General features: G+C 46.2%; 1 protein-coding gene across 1 annotated transcript in view; it reads left to right on the top strand.

The window, feature by feature from the left end:
• Stk32b (serine/threonine kinase 32B) overlaps window positions 1–3956 on the top strand; it is a 182815-nt gene extending 178859 nt beyond the window's left edge. Inside the window, exon 11 of the mRNA XM_055624003.1 lies at window positions 2055–3956. Within this exon, the coding sequence (XP_055479978.1) occupies window positions 2055–2193 (139 nt within the window). The 3' untranslated portion in view covers window positions 2194–3956. The remainder of the gene's footprint in view (window positions 1–2054) is intronic.
• Window positions 3957–17231: the final 13275 nt, after the last annotated feature.

Raw genomic sequence — 17231 nt, 5'->3', positions numbered from 1 at the left:
TACCACCACCCTGGGCTAGTAAGGATTATGATTTCCAGACTCACACTGGCAACTTCCCTTACATCTGTCTGATGATTCCTGCACAGCACAAGCCTCACTTTAGCTAAGGAAAAGAAGTCTCAGAGATGCTAAGCAGCTTAACCAAGGTAACTAGGGAGGTGAGAGCCCAGGTTTCAGTTGGGTTCTCTGCTGCCCCTTGAATGCCTCTGTTCCTCCTCTGGCCTGTGCCATGAACAGGCAAGTGGCAGGTGTGGTACAGTAAGTGAATCTGAACTTGGAGGTCAAAGAGGGAGGAATATAGACATCTTCCAACTGGCAGCAAGTGGCCAGCTGCTAAGAAATGCAGTGTTCAGACTGCTACTACCTCAGCATGGCCTGTCATGGAGTATTTCAACAGCCTGAGTGTTTGTTTGACTGTCCATATTTTTTAAAATTTATTTTATTAATTACATTTTATTCACTTTGTATCCCAGGTGTAGTCCCTCCCTTGTCCCCTTCCAATCCCACTCTTCCTTTCTTTTCTCCTCCCATGTCCTTCCCCAAATCCACTGTTAGGGGATGTACTCCTCCCCTTCCCTCTGACCCTAGATTATCAGGTCTCTTCCGGACTGGTTGCATTGTCTCCCTCTGTTGTCTGGTAAGACTGCTCCCCCTCAGAGGGAGGTAATCAAAGAGCCAGCCACTGAGTTCATGTCAGAGAGAGTCCCTGTTCCCCTTACTGTTCCATTTGGAGACTGAGTTACCATGGGCTAAATAGAAGCAGTCATCAAAAGTCTCCATTAAAAAACAACAAGAAAAGGCCCAGGACCAAATGGTTTCAGCTCCGACTTCTACCAGACCTTCAAAGAGTGAACTCCAATTTTCTTCAAACTATTCCACAAAATAGAAACAGAAGGAACATTACCAAACTCATTCTATGAGGCCACAGTCACCTTGTACCTAAACCACACAAAGACCCAACAACAACAAAAAAAGAACTTCAGACCTATCTCTCTTATGAACATTGATGCAAAAATACTCAATAAAACATTTACAAACCGAATCCAAGGACACATAAAAGATATCATCCACCATGACCATGAAGCCAAGTAGGGTTCATCCCAGGCCTGCAGAGGTGGTTCAGTATATGGAAATGCATCAATGTATCCACCACATAAACAAACTGAAGGAGAAAAACCACATGATCACCTCCCTAGACACCGGGAAAGCATTTGTCAAAATCCAACACCCATTCATGTTTAAAGTCTTGGAGAGATGAGGGATACAAGGCACATACCTAAACATAGTAAAGGAAGCCTGTAGCCAACATCAAAGTAAACAGAGAGAAACTCAAATCAATCCCCTGGAAATCAGGGACAAGGCAAGGCTCCGTATCTCTTCAACCTAGTACTTGAAGTCCTAGCTAGAGCAATAAGACAACTAAAGAAGGTAAAGGGAATATAAATTGGAATGGAAGAAGTCAAAGTACCACTATTTGCAGATGATATGATAGTATACATAAGTGTCCCCAACATTTCAACCAGAGAATTCCTTCAGCTGATAAACACCTTCAGCTAATAAACACCTTCAGCAAAGTGGCTGGATACAAAATTAACTCAAAAAAATCAGTAGCCCTCCTGTACACGAAAGACTGTCCAGATTTTTGTTTGTGGGATCTTTTGACCACTGCCCATCTCCTCTGCATCATAAACTCTGTGAAGATAAGAGCTGCTTTGCTTGCCAGGCATGGTCCCAGGCTTGGCTACTTCTCCACCCACAAGTATAAACAAAATGAATGGTGCATGGCTTCACCAACCAAATCTACTGGCTGTGAACCTGAACCAATTACATCTGTAATACTATAAATACCACAGGGATTGTACTGTTGGAATTATTATCTCCACTTAATAGACAGAGAAACTGAGGTTCTGTGTATTAAGTCACTCTCCAGGTATACCCAAGTCGAGCACTCTGCTGGGGAGCTCAGGTTCTGGCTTTGTATCAGGAGTATCTCACAAGTATGTGGTGCACCCAGCCCACAACCACTAACCAGGTCTGTGTTGTGCTTGTTGCAGACTCAGGAGACAGCAGGGACATGATGGCCAGCTCTCAGACCTGGAAGGCCGAATAGGAAGCCAGGCTTCGAGCAAGCTGCAGGACGGTCGAAACAACAACATCCTGAGCCACACGTGTCCCCGAGGCTGCAGCAGCTAAGCTCACCTGCCCAGAAGGCATCCTAACTGCCCTGATACCCAGCACCCCTCCTTTGTTCCCTGATGGTCCCCATCACACCCCTAAAGCATAATATGCAGAAGGAGCTCTGTACTAAGGTCTAGAGAACCTGGGCTCTCGTCCCTGCTTCCAACTGATTCACTGTGTGACCTTGAAAAAAATCAAGGTCACACATTCTCTGTGCCTCGGTTTTCAGCGTCTGCGGAAGGGGTTAAACAGCTCTCTGCCCCATCTCCAGTCACATAGTTGTGAGAATCCTGTTGAACTGCAGATATACATAAACTCTTGGGCATTGATAAAAAAGAGTTTATACATGTAAAATATCTCAATATTTGAAGCGTTCCCCTGGCCCCCCAAACAATTTAAACCATGAGAACTTTGCAATTTGGTCCACCCTAGCTTGTTAGATACCACTTTTAACAATATATAAATAGCTGGCACGTTTGCTGTTCCTATGGGACTCCCAGGTCCCAAAGCAACCAAGAAGAGCCATCCACAGATTTCCTGGCCTTCTGGAATGGTACAAAGCATAAAGACCAGCATAAAGACCAAGCCCAGGGGGTTCCATGCTGCAGAAGTGCTTTTCCCTGACTCATGGAAGGCTGCCCCACCTTTGGATTTCAGCAATCACCAGCTCTTACCATACCCCCATGTCCCTATGCCGATGGCACTCAGGTGCATCTCTGGTCATTCGTCCCTCCCACAGAGTATCATGGGATCCCAGAGGAGACCCATCCTGCACCAGTGCCCACCATCCTTCCAGATTTTTCTTCCTTGGAAGAGTATAAAATAAGCCCAGTCACTCAAGGGCTCCCTGGCTGGGCAGGCAGAGCTTCCTCTTGATCTATTAAGAAGCCTCGGTGCTTAGAGTCTATTGTAGACAGAAGCAGACACACTCAAGAAACAAAGCATTTTTTGACCTGGCCAGGGACCAGATGACCCTTGAGATGAGGATGCTAGCAAAGCTGCTGCCAAGACTGGAAGACACCCACAAGTCACGTGATTGTTCAAGGGTCAATTTCCTCACTTTCAAACAGGAAGAAGGTTGACCTTGCAGAGTTGTTATGGGGCTTGATAAGATCCCATGTGTACCACAGTGATGACTAACAGCCAGCAGCCATTTGTCATCACTTCTCATCCTCCTCATTTTTCCATCATTACCATCATCTTCTCCTTCCTCCTCTTCCTCATTATATTTATCGTCATCACCACCATCACGATCACTATCCTCCTCCTCTGTACTTTCTTGCCAACATGGCAGGTCTGTTTTCTGTGGACCAAGGATACTCCAAGTTTACAATTTTTTTTCTTTTCCTACCTGGAGCCTCTGAGGTCTGGACATCCCTGCTGAGATCAACTGTTTTCATTTTTGCATCAGTTTCCATTTTCCACTTTCTCACTATGATTCAAGTCTGTCAGTGTCATCGCTTAGATCTCTTGGGAGACATTTTAATGTATGGTAAGGTTTTACACTTTCCTTAAAATAAAAGCATTATGTCCTCCCTTAACTGAGTCCCCCCACGTCTGTCTCCTGCCCATTCTAGTGTCTCCTGGCCCTGTCTGCCCTCCTTGCCCTCCAGGATGCCGTAGCTGTTATTCTCTACACTGTGACCTGGAAGCAGTACAATTTCTTCTTGGGATGAGCTTGTGAATGAGAGGTGGGGGTGGGGTGGAAGTAACAGGATGGGGAATCCTGATTTCTTGGCTCTGTTTTGTCCATGTTTCTTGTTCAGAATAAATAATCACTCAGATATTCCTTGTAAATTGCTTCTCATTGAGGGATGGGTGGTATGCACCTTCTTCTTATAGATAAGGAGTTCAGAATTAATCAGAGATGACTGGAAGGGTGACTTAATCAGCTTTCTGTCACTATAGCAAAACACCTGAACTAACTTAGAAAGAGAAAAGTTTCTTTCAGCTTCGTTCTTTAAGGCTTGTGGGGAAGCAGCGTATGGCAGGGATGTGTGGTAGACAGACTTGCACGAGGATCCAAGGATCAGAAAGAGTAATGAGGAGTCAGAGTACCACTCTGTCCCACAATAGCACGCCCCCAGTGAACTGAATTTTCTCCTCAAGACCTCACCTCTTAAATGTCTCACTCCATCCAAATACCACCATCTAGGATCAAGCTTTTAAAACACAAACTGCTGGAAGATATAAGATTCAAGCTACAGCAGTTAGGGTGCTATGCCAATGACACACTGACTTGTCCCACAGAGAAAATTGAGCTTGACTATTCAAGGGTCCACCCCCCACACTTGATTATAATTTATATTGTTACTACTGTGTGTTTGTAAAGAGAGACTCTATCCTCAAGTGTAGAACAGAAATCCAGAAAAAGTACACGTAGACAAAATACGCTTTCTAATGTCTTCAAATTGCCACCTGGACTTCACACACATAAGAACACAGGAATCGGTGTCCTCCCTGTCTGTGGGTTTCTCGACTTTTCTCACCACCTTCCAGTCTTCCTCTCCACTTGGATGGCTTTCAGCTTGCACCTGTGCAGGTCACCACACCATATGGTAGAGGTCAGTGCCACCTCCGTCAAGCCTCCTGGGACGCATGGCAACATTAATCCACTCCAGGCATAGTTCCTCTGTATGAACTTCCATGATAATTCTCCACAGGTTTCATAGAACCCAGTTGGTAAGGGGCAAGCAACAGCTTTTTAATGAATGAGACGGGGGAACACAAACACAAACTGGCTATGTCTACTTGCTTTGGGTACCACCACCCAACCCACCCTCCACCTCCCCTACATTTCCCAGGACTCTCCAATGTTCTCAGGAACTGCCCTTCTTCAGAGGCACCTTTTCGTGAAGCCCAAGTTCCAAATGAGTTTTCCCTTCTCTCAGCCACCTCCATTCCCAGAGCGTATGATTTCAAGTCAGCTTTAGCTAAAGAGTAATCAGATTAAACCTATCATCCCTCTTTTTATATAAAATCTGCCTGAGGAGACACAAAGAAACATCCACTCGCCCCAGACAAAGCATTGACAAAAGACTGAAAGAATGATTCCACCAAAGTCCAACTTGATCAGCCAATGACTATATTAAAAGTATGGGACTGAAAGACAACTGTACCACGCAAAAGCTTGTCACAGCATGGGTGATAACTCATGAATTCTGCAGTCTTAGAGCACTCTGCACAATTGCAAGCTACTCAACAGATAGGGGACTCTCCTCTCTTTAGCAGTCTTTACCATTTAACAGTGGTGGTGGGGGGAAGGGCCTTCTGAATCTTGTAAGTTTCAGGGTTTTCTAAGACTTATGTGTTGTTCACTTCCAGACACTTAGGGAGCTTCCCTTAACAAGTTAATATTTTCCAAAACAATACAATATTTCAGTTCTGAAGAAACTACTACACAGCACCTTCTTATTTACAGGACTTCAATTTCAACCAACTACATTCCAAAAGTATTTTAAAATTGCATCTCTGCTTAATACTACAACTTTTTTTTTTCCCTGTCAGATCAATACAGTCTAAGAGTGATTTAAACAGTATTTACACTGTGCTAGGAATGATACTGATGGGGGAATGTTCTACAATTTGCCTCAACATGAGCCGATCTAGATGCAGACGGGTCATTGTCTCTAAAGAGCTGGAGTATCCTTGTATTTTGTTATCTGAGAGGACCTGGAATCAATGCCTTGGAAACGGTCCCTTCTGATCCTGGGATGGATCTACATGCCCAAGCGTAAGTTTGTGTTTAGATTCACCAGAGTGTTTGAAATACAGACACCAGGACAAGCAGTGGCATTGGCAGGACTTTTCTGTACCCACTGAGGAAGCTCAGGACCCCTGTCAGTAAGTTTAATCTCATGCACCTTTGTAGCACAGTGCCAAGGGGCTTTCCCAATTGCCTGCAAATATTCTATCATTTTTCCCAGAATGCTGAGAAATAAAAGCTTTCTCCTATTGGACTTTAGGGAATAAGGGGTAGGGAAAGAGAAGCCCCAGAAAGCCCACTGCTGGCCATGGAGTTTTATTTCTTATCTTCTTGATACCATATGTGGTATTCAAATGTCACCTTCAGGTTTCTTTCAGGACACAGCCTTTCCACCTTTTCTCTTCATGGGGTGGTTTGGGGACCATTAGGTCTTTCCCAGCATTGTACTCAGAATCTTACAAACCAGCCCACACAGTCACTCTCGGTGTAAGCCAAAGAAGTATACTTGGTGTAAGCAGAAAAAGCTAGAGGCCAACCTAAGGTGACAAAGGCCATCTTCTGACTCCAACCTCTACCCTGTCCTTCATGGCAGACCCCTGCAAAAGTTCCTGCCCTCCTGAGAACCTGGAGCCAGGAGGACACTTGTCACTGTGAGGGACTCATTCCTCATATCAAGAAAAGTGCTGCTTTGGGGAATGTTCATGCTGCTGAGAACGGCTTCCAAAGGCTTCCCACTACTGGCAGCAATAGTCAATATTAATGCACCCAGTATCACAAGGCCTTCGTCAATACCCATGTACCCAATATAACAATGCTTCAGTCCGTACCAGCGCACCCAGAATAGCAGCTCCATGAGATACCAGCTGGAATGTTCAATTGCCTGGTGACATGATAGCCACCATGATGTCAAAACATGGCACATTACTCATCTGGTGCCACTGCCAGCTGTCCAAAAGGGCAGCAATACAACCATGTGAGTCAGTCACACTGGCTAGCAGAAGCTTCTGACTCCCCCTGCTACACTGTTTATTATTTTAGAGTATGTCCATCCCATTTATAAAGTTTACTGTAAAACAGCATGACTCCTGCATTGCTAAGGCTTAATAATGGGGAGATGCCCTGAACCCCAGTAACACAGATTCTCTGTACTGGGCAGTGAGTGGCTCATGTCCAAGGAGACTCATCTAACTTGAGGATTAACTGTGAACAGGCAATGTCCTGTCAATGTCAAGAGGTTGGGCTTACCCAGAAGCAGCACATGGCACTTGGTACCTGGTTTGCATCACACACACACACACACACACACACACACACACACACACACACACAAGCACACACGGGATCTCTGAAGGGCTGTCTGTACCAAATCCTACAGACTCCTCACCCGCTGAATTGGTTGGATGTGGGAACCATCATTTTAAATAGTAACAGTAGTGCCATTGTGACATCATAGAATTCTTGGAGATGATCCTTAAACCTGAAAGTTCCAGGTCCACGAGTCTCAGAGACCTGAGCCTCTGTTCTAACAAGCACCCAGGATACGCAGGTCACCCTGGCGAGGGACCACACTGCAGTGGCAAGGATTTCAAACTTCTGGTCTCATCTTGACAGGCCACTTCTGCTGGTGTCTGTCCAATCTAAGGCTTCTTTCTCCCTAATGGCAACTCCAAGTACTTTCAACAGAGGTCTTGTGACCCACAAATCTGGAACATTTCCCAACTGACCCTGCACAGAAGACTTTTACCACACTCAGACTAGAAAACAGAGTGGGCCCAGTGAAAGGCAAATTACAAATGCAGATGCCATCTCCCTATGAAAGAAAAAGAATCTCCCTGGGAAAAGTCACAGGACAGGAGGTGAGTAGGTGATGAGGGTGGAGCCCTAAGGAATAGGATTAGTGTCCTTATTAAAAAGGTCAGAGGAGCTGTGTCCCTTCCATGATGTGAAGACATGAGAAAAAGGCCCCGTATGTGACCCAGGAAGTGGGCCTTCACTACAGAATGAATCAGCCTTCATCTTGGACTCTCTAGTTTTCAGAGCCATGGCAGACGACCTTCTCTTCTTCATAAGCCACTCAGACTATGGCATTATACTACAGCAGCCTGAACACGCATGCCATATCCTCAGCTAGCATTTAATAATTAAAGGGTCAAGTTGGTGAGAGCACTATCAGACTTCTGATCAGGATCACGAGAAACCCAAGTCTCACTTAATCAGTCAGTTTTTCCTATCTGTTCCCAAGCCAGCCGCACCAGATTCTCAAGGAACTTTAGGAAAGAAAGGGCCCTCAGCTTTTCCATCATCAAGGTTTTCTAGTCCTTTAAATCCTAGAGGCACACTCTAGGGGAATAAGTAGGCTGGGAGGGGCCTGTGACTTAACCCTCTCAACCTGGGACAAAACCAGGTTGAGAAACCAGGTTGAAACCAACTAGGCTGACTCAACACTGACTTTGTGCTTATTTGGGAGGCTATAGTGGCTCCCAAGAGAGCCTGAAGCTTAGTTCCCAGTGTAAAAAGGTGACAGTGAGGTAGCCTCCTAGGCCAGGAGGGACCACAGCTTGATCCAGAGCCCAAATTCAGTCCGGACCACGAGACAGCAGGGAACTGCCCACCGCCATGCCATGAGGTGCTGGCAGGGAATGCATGGCTCTGTCTTGTCACCATGCCACACAGTTGGGCTGTAGATACCTAGAGGCCTGCTTGTAGCCATGTCATGAAGAGGTCACCCAGAGGCTTGCCAGGCTTGTGGCCCACCTGTATCTGGAACCACTGCAATGTGTAAGTGTGTGGTGGACAGATGGGAGAGAAAGAGAGGAGGAACAGTTTGAGCATTATGAAGAGATGAGGAACTGGAGATGGGAGGGTGGAGAGGAATAGCCTGCAGTGAGTAGCCATCCCCATCACCTGAGGCCACGATGAAAGCTCAGGCCATGCTGCCACTGAAGGCCATGTCTGGGTCTGTGGTCATGCAGCAGCAGGAGTCTGTGCAGAGGTCCATGGTGCATATTACCACTACAGACCATGAAGATGTCCCTGGGTCTAAGCAACCTCCAGGGACCACATGAATGTCCAGGGGCTGTGCAGAACAGGCCCCACCCCTCATTGGCTGTGGCATTCTGGAAAGCTGGACCCACCTCTTACCAGTAGCAGCACTCGGGAGAGCAGGCCCTGCACCTCACCTGGACAGTACAGTAGATCTGGCCCTGGTGGTGGAGGCACAGGAGAGCAGGCCCAAGGGTGAGAGCCAGGGGGTGCTAGTCCCACCACTCCTCTACTGTGAGGTAGCATGGGCAGGGAGGTGATACAGTCCCTCCCTGACCTCTTGCTCCCTGAAGCAGTTGGTATATCTGGCTCAGCATGTGGGAGAGTGGGCCCTGCACCTTGACTGGGCAGCACGGTGGAGCTGGCTCTGGCAGCATGAATGTCGGTGAGCTATCCCCGAGGACATAAAAGCAGGAGAACAGAGGGATGAAAAACCAGCTCAGCCCAGGCCCAGGTCCAGGGCTTTGAGTTGGGCCACCCCAAAATCTGTATACTCTGTGAACTGTTAAATTATGTGAAAGGGCTGGTCCTGCTGACCCAAAGCTGCAGGATCTCCATGACACGCGCAACAACAGGATGCCCAGGAGGAATTTTGGTGAGGATATAACTTTGACAGTGTGACAGAAGCCAGAGACCTCGAACCAGACCAATGACTCATAGCAATGAACTTTTGCAAATGAAGATGTGTGGACAGAGAGATATACTATGGGACACACTTTGACACACTACAGCTTCCATGACAAGATTTTTTTCTATGCTTTGCTTCGCTAATTTGTTTGTGTGTTTGTTTGTTTGTTTTGGAGGTGAAGTTGCAAGGGCAGAAGCTGGATACAAGGGGATGGGTAGATGAATGGGACTGGGTTTATGATGTGAAACTCACAAAGAATCAATCAAAATAGACAGCCAAATGTCTATATTGCTATTAAGGCCTCAGTTTGGAACCTGCTCAGAGAGTCAAGTTGAAGCAGGAAACACAGAACTCAAGCCTTAGCAAGGTCTCTTTCCTTCCCAGAACTTAACTTGAGCAACAACATACTCTGGGGTGTGAACCTAAAGGCCCAGCTGCTGGGAACCATGGTTCCATTGATGACCTATTAGAAGAGAAACCCTGTTTCACTATGAACTAATGGGTGAGTATGAGTGGCAGACAGGACTGGCATGGGGAAACTCTCTCATTGTGTTAATTACTAACCTCCACAAAAAACAAACACATCTGGTATGACGGCACATGCCTTTAAAACTAACACTCAGGAGACGGGGCAGGTGGATCTCTGTTTCACCTGGTAAGCCATGGCTACATAGTAAGAAAAGAGAGAAAGAAAGAAGAAAAAAGAAAAAGAGAAAAAAAAAAGAAAGAGAAAAGAAAGAAAGAAGAAAGGGAGGAAAAGAAGTTGGGAAAGAGGGAGGTTAGAGAGAAGGAGGAAGGGAAGGAGGGAGGCACCATCAGAACACCTCAGCTGAGTATTCTACAAAATACCTAAACTTTATTCACCCAGAGTGCCAAGGTCATGAAGGAAGAGAAAATGGAAATGGCTATAAATTTCAAGATCTGGGAGGTATGAGAGCTAAGGAATGAGAGAGCCGGGGTACCACAGAGCGAAGAAGGGTCCCCAGATCAGCGTGCTCCTAGTTCAGTGAGCAGTAATTCACTAATGTGAGTTTCTTCGTTTGACACATACGTCGTGGTTATGTAAGATGCTCACCCTGGGGGGAGGTGAGTGAATGGCATTAGGGAATTTTAGTGCAATCTCTGAAGCCCCTTGATGAATTTAAATCTCAAAAATAAAAGCTTTTGAAAATCCACAGATTTTAGTATGTTTATCCTATATTATATGGCTAATATCCACTTATAAGTGAGTATATACTATATGTGTCTTTCTGCTTCTGGGTTCCCTCACTCAGGATGATCTTTTCTACTTCCCACCATTTGCCTGCAAATTTCATGATTTCCTTGTTTTTAATTGCTGAGTAGTATTCCATTGTGTAAATGTACCACACTTTCTGTATCCATTCTTCCATTGAGGGACATCTAGGTTGTTTCCAGATTCTGGCTATTACAAAAAAAGCTGCTATAAACATAGTTGAGCAAATGTCCTTATTGAATGGTGGAGCATCTTTTGGGTATATGCCTAGGAGTGGAATAGCTGGATCTTGAGGTAGCACTATTCCTATTTTTTTCAAAAAGCACCAGACTGATTTCCAAAGTGGTTGTACAAAGTTATATTCCCACCAGCAATGAAGGAAGGTTCCTCTTTCTCCACAATATTTTTCAGCATGCATCATCCCTTGAGTTTTTTGATCTTGGTACATGGAGAGGACCTAGACCTCCCTGTTCAAAGGAAGCCCATAGGCTGCTCAGTTTCCAAGTGGGTTCCCTAGTAAGGAGTATAGGGGCTGTCTCTGACATGAACTCGGTGGCCAGCACTTTGATCATCGTCCCCTGGGGAGTGCAGCCTTGCCAAGCCACAGAGGAGGAGGATGCAGCCAGCCCTGATGAGAACTGATAAGCTAGGGTCAGATAGAAGGGGAGGAGATCCTCCCCTATCAGGGGACTAGGGAAAAGTCATAGAGGGAGAAGAGGGAGGGTGGGTGGGACTGGGAGAAGATGAGGGAGGAGGCTTCAGCAAGGATACAAAGTGAATAAATTGTCATAAGTGAATAAAAATTAAAAAAAAAAGAAAAACAAAGAAAATCTATCCACAGAAGATAGGGGCTCCCACTCACTCACCTCCATTCTTCTACCCTACCAAAAAAAAATGCTTCTTTTTTTTTTCAAAGCCAAAATTGGAGTACTAATCTCTAATGCAAGCAGAGCGATACAGGAGTTAAGACCAAGTCCCTAGGCATTATCAGAGCTTCCTCAGAGAGGAGCATCACCCTGTCTGTCTGTCCCGGCATGGCAGTTGTCATTCCGTAACACAGAATCCTCAGCCAGTCTTTCCTTCATGGGGGAAGTCCAGAGACCAAACACACTCAGACAACACAGCTGAAGTCATGGAGGTCCCTGTGCTCCTCAGCTTGGCCCATTTCTGATAAAGCTAAAGTACAGGTGTGGATCAATACACACTGAGGAAAATCATTAGCCCCATACAGGGATGCCAGGCAGATCTCCCCAAAGACACCAGGCCATTCAGTGAAGAGCGAAGAACTCTAAAAGATTGAGTTCATTTCTGCTGACACATTGGAGAATATATTGCAGTCATAAAGCAACAAAACAAGCCATCCTGAAACAATGAAAGAATAGGAAAGGCTTTCAGAAATTAAAAAACTACTGCCCAAATTAAAAGAAAATTCCATAAAAGGCCTGAAGTAATAAGCAAAAGAAACCATGAAGACCCACCAGGAAAGGGACTGAGCCAAGTCTCACCCAGAAGAGCCCTGAGTTTACTACTAACGATGGGTGTGCTGTGTGCTTGCTGCACAGTGGTCTTGGCTTGGGCAGAGGGGTCACAGCCTAGAGAGAGGGATGTAGTCAGGGTCCTCATTTCCTAAAGGAGGGCACTGAGGCGCAAAGAAGAGGAATGACGTTTGAAGGCCTCAGAGCTGCTGACTGGGGAGAACCTGGATCCCTTCTCACTCCACAGCTGTAGCAGCAGCTGCAACCACTTCTCCCTGGGTATCCTGAAACCTCTCGGTTCTGTAGACAGTCATATTCGCAGACACGATGCCACTAAAACTCCCACCAGCTTAAAATGTTTAGAACCACACACCGAGTGCAGAAGGTCCTCCCTCTACTTCAGAAGCGAGTGAGGTGCAGCTGATAAGGATTAAAGAAAGAGAAGCGGACTGGCAAAGTGCTGGTCAACTCTGCTCTCACAAGGAATTCTGGGAGCCACTTCAATGGAAGACACAAAGCTTATTCCTGTCTCTTGAGGTGGCCATTTGGTCTTATGGGGACAGCTGCATCAACACAGTGAAGTTCTTGGGGGGCAGATCAAAACGTGGAGGGACTGGAGTTAATAAAATAGGAGACCTCTTTTTTCTTTATTAATTACACTTTATTCACTTTGTATCCCCCCCCCCGTGGTTCCCTCCCTCCTCCCATCCCAATCCCTCCCTTCCTCTACCCTCTGCATACATGCCCCTCCCCAAGTCCACTGATAGGCGAGGTCTTCTTTTCCTTCCTTCTGATCCTAGTCAATTAGGTCTCATCAGGAGTGGCTGCATTGTCTTCTTCTGTGGCCTGGGAATGCTGCTTCCCCCTTAGGGGGAGGTAATTAAAGAGCAGGCCAATCAGTTCATGTCAGAGACAGTCCCTGTTCCTATTACAATGGAACCCACTTGGATACTGAACTGCCATGGGCTACATCTGTGCAGGGGTTTTTCCATGCATAGTCCTTGGTTGGAATAGCAGTCTCAGAAAAGACCCCTGTGTTCAGATTTTTTTGGTTCTGTTGCTCTCCTTATGGAGTTCCTGTCCTCTCCAGATCTTACTGTTTCCCACTTCCTTCCTAAGATTCCCTGCACTCTGCCCAAAGGTTGCCCATAAGTCTCAGCATCTACATTGATAGTCTGCAGGGCAGAGCTTTGCAGAGGTCCTCTATGACAGGCTGCTGACTTGTTCCCTCTTTTCTCCTCCTTCTCTTTAAAGAGTTGAGTACACATGGCAAGTTCAAGAGTAGGTCCAAGGGCCTTGGGAGGAGCCTGAGAGCCCCGGGAGCTTGAAGCATTGTTTTCTATTTATAGTCGGTAGTCGGCCCCCTTCTGGTCGATGTACAGGTGACACCAAGTCAAGAGGACTAAGGAAGCAGGCGAGGGAAGAGGACAGCCTAGAGAACACATGGGCTACACCTGTTGAACATGGAGGACATAGCAGGTGATGTCCAAAGTGCTGCACAGATACATAGCTGTAAAAGCACACCCGGAGGGGGGCGGCGGCGCTAAAGGGACTTTCCCCTTTGTTTTATCTCTTCCCATTCAGGATGGTTCAGCTGCATTGTCAAGACTGGTTTTACGATCACCTAAGAGACACCCGTCTGGGCATGTGTGTGAAGCAGTTTCCAGATTGGTTTAACTGAGGAAGGACAGTTGAATGTGGGCAACAGCACCCCTTGGACTAGGGTCTTGGATGTATTAAAAAAGGAAAATCAAGAGAGTGAGCAGAGCATCAACCTTCATCTCTCTGTTTCCTCACTAGCTACAATGTGACAGGTTTCCATATGCTCCGGCTGCCCTGCCCTGACACCACCATACTGTGAGCCAAGCAAATCCTTCTTCAAGTTACCTTGACAGGTGTTTGCTCATGCGCAGCTTAGCTTTGACCATATTCATGGAGGGTCTTTATAATGATTGATTAGTCACTTGACACTGGTCTGGTATGGCAGCTTCCTGCTTCAGCTACTTCCTCCCTACACAATGATGGCCCAAAGCTCAGTAGTATTGGAGCAGAGCAGAGTAGCCCAGAACTTCTTCTTTGAGTGACATGGAGTTGGAGATGTCATCCCTGCTTTACACATATCTCAAGACCAGAGCAAACTTGACAGCACTTCCAGTCACGCACCTCCTCAAAGAGACTGGATGGCATCTGCTGTCACCCACCTGTTCACCTGCTTTCCCCGCACGCTCACACACTGCCTGCTAGTTCTTTTGGGGATGGCTTTTCAAATCAACTGTTTGCACAGAACCCTTAACTCAGGCTCTGCTTCTAGGAGGATATGACTACTGGGGAAAGACCGGTGGTGTAATGACAATGAAAAGAATGCCGGGGAAACAACCCCAGACAGTGTTAACCTCATGAAGCCCATGGAGGAGAATAGACCATGTTCTCACTCTAAGGCCTACCAGGCGTCCCTGCAGAGGGAGGGCAGAGCTACCTATTGTCACAGACACATGCTTTGTTGAAGGGAGTTGTTTCTGCCATTCTGTACACCTGCCTCATTGCTGTGGTTTAGATATGCTGAGTGTTTTTTAGGTTAGATCCTGCTGTGAGGTGTTTAGGGGTGGAACCTCTGGGGGTGATCAGGAGTAGATACAGTCCTTGGGGTGGGTCCTATGATTGAATATTGGTAGCCTTTCAAGAAGAGAAAGGGGGAATGGAGCGACAGCTCAGCAGTTAGGAGCACTGGCTGCTCTTACAAGAAGACCTGGGTTCGATTTCCAGCACCCACATGGTGGCTTACAACCACATGTAACTCCATTTCCAGGGGAATCGATACCCTCTTCTGGCCTCTGCAGGCACTAGGAACACACATGGTGCATATACACATATATAGGCTGAAGATTTACAGACATTAAGGAGAAGGGGAGGAGAGGCCAGTCCTTGGAAGTCTGAGACAGAAAGATCTCAAATCTGCGGCCAACCTGGATTACATAGAAATTTCCAAGCCTCAGCTACGCGGGTAGGACTTACCCTCCCTCAATGACATGTGTCCCTTGGGGACTCCTCCAGCATGAAAGCCATTGTCAGTTGTTTGCCCTTGACCTAAGAGCCCCAGAACCAGGAACCAAAGTAAATCTCTACCCCTTTAAACCTACACACTCTGTGCCATTGTGTTATACACTACAGAATAAAAGACTATGACAGCATGGGATGTTTCAACATTCCGTTTCTCAAAGGCTGGATGCCATCTTCACCTATGGAGCCATCAGTGTCAATACAAAATGGCAGTTAGACATCCAACTCTGGATTGCTCTTGGAGCCATGAAGGTTCTACAATCAAACATACAAAACACCACAAACAAGCCCATAGACCCAAGTGGACAAAAGACCTATTCTTCCATCTTCCTATCAGACAGCAGCTCCTGAGACTGGGCCACAAATGAGGAACGATGCTTTGGACATTCTTGTGTTTGTGAAGAGTTTCTTTTACTGTTTTCTTTTTTATCTTCCCTGAGAAAACAGAGCCTGACATCAATGAGAAGCTGAAGATGACAAGCTTACAAGATGAAAGGCCCTTTTCTCACATTGCCCAGCTTTGCTGATGGCTCCTGACTGAGAACAATCACATGATGAGAGAAAAGAGTGAGGTTGGGACACAAAACAGAGACCTCACCCTTCAGGTAGTTTCCTGAAGCTGAGCTAACAAGATATTTTCCCACCCATCGAAGCCTACAATTTATCTCAGCATTACCTCACAGTCCTCCTTCAGGACAGATGTGGAATTCATATTACTTATTCATTGCAAGATTAAGAAAGTTGAAATGCAGGGAAATTAAAGGACTTTCCTGGGGATACTCAGATAATCAAAATGCCTGGGTTAGACCCCTGTGATAGTTGGTATTTTGTCAATTTGACCCATGCTGGAGTCATCTGCGTAGAGAGTACCTCAGCTGAGAAAATGCCTCCATCAGAATGGCCTGTAGGCAGGTTCTGCGGGGGCACTTTCTTGATTAATGACTGATGTGGGAGGGCCCAGTCCACTGTGGGCAATGCCACCCCACAACTGACAGTTGAGCCGTCCTGGGTTATATAAGAAAGAACTATGAACAAGCCATAACAGCAACCTTACAGCAGTCCTTCTCCATGTCCTCAGCTCCAGGTTGCTTCACTGAACTCCTGCCCTAACTTTCCCCCATGACTATAAGCTAAACATGCCCTTCATTCCTGAAATTGTTTCTGGTCAGTGTTTTATTAATCACAGAAATCCTAACTAGGTTTTCTTTTTTAACTTTTCTGCATTCTCTTCTATTGAATTATGAATATCTCATGGATATAAGTTCATTCAGTCTCTCCTTTCTTCCAGACAGGTCTTGGGAGGTGTGGTGGTTTGAATGAGAAATGCTGCCCTTGAACTCTGGTGTTATGCTCTGTTCCTAGTAGTTGGTGCTGTTTGGCAGAGAGAGTTCTAGGAATCTCGAAGGGCATCCTCACTGTGCAGCAGAGAGCTGTGAGAAATTACAAGGGAAAAAGTACACAAGGGCAAGAGAAGCATCCAGAAAGACTTCAGAGACCCTGGAGTTAATAAAGAACCCAAGGAATAAAGTCAGTAACAGGCCCTAAAATCACTGGTGAGTTTAACTAAATATTTAAGGAAGACAAACGCCGATTTTTCTCATCCTCTTTCGGAAAAGCAAAGTCATGATATATCTCCTGTTCTCATGTGAATGTGGCTGCCCCCAAAGGCTTCAGATCTGAGCACTTGTTCACCAGCTTGTAGCACTGTTTTTGGGGAGCTAGCAATGTACAGTCTCGAAGGCCCTCACTGGATCTCCACTATCCTGGCACTCAGTGGAGATCTTCCAGGCTCAGAAGTAGTGAGAGATAAATGCCCACGACCCACCCAGTCTGTGATACTTTCTGATAGCAGCCCAAGATAACTGAGACGTTGGCAAGACACACTGACCCATGCAGGTCACCACTGTGAAG

Source organism: Psammomys obesus, unplaced genomic scaffold (assembly GCF_907164565.1).
Source record: "Psammomys obesus unplaced genomic scaffold, mPsaObe1.curated_primary_1811, whole genome shotgun sequence".
Taxonomy (NCBI): Eukaryota; Metazoa; Chordata; class Mammalia; order Rodentia; family Muridae; genus Psammomys; species Psammomys obesus.
Note: the sequence above shows the minus strand (reverse complement) of the source record. Positions and strands in the feature narration are given on the sequence as shown.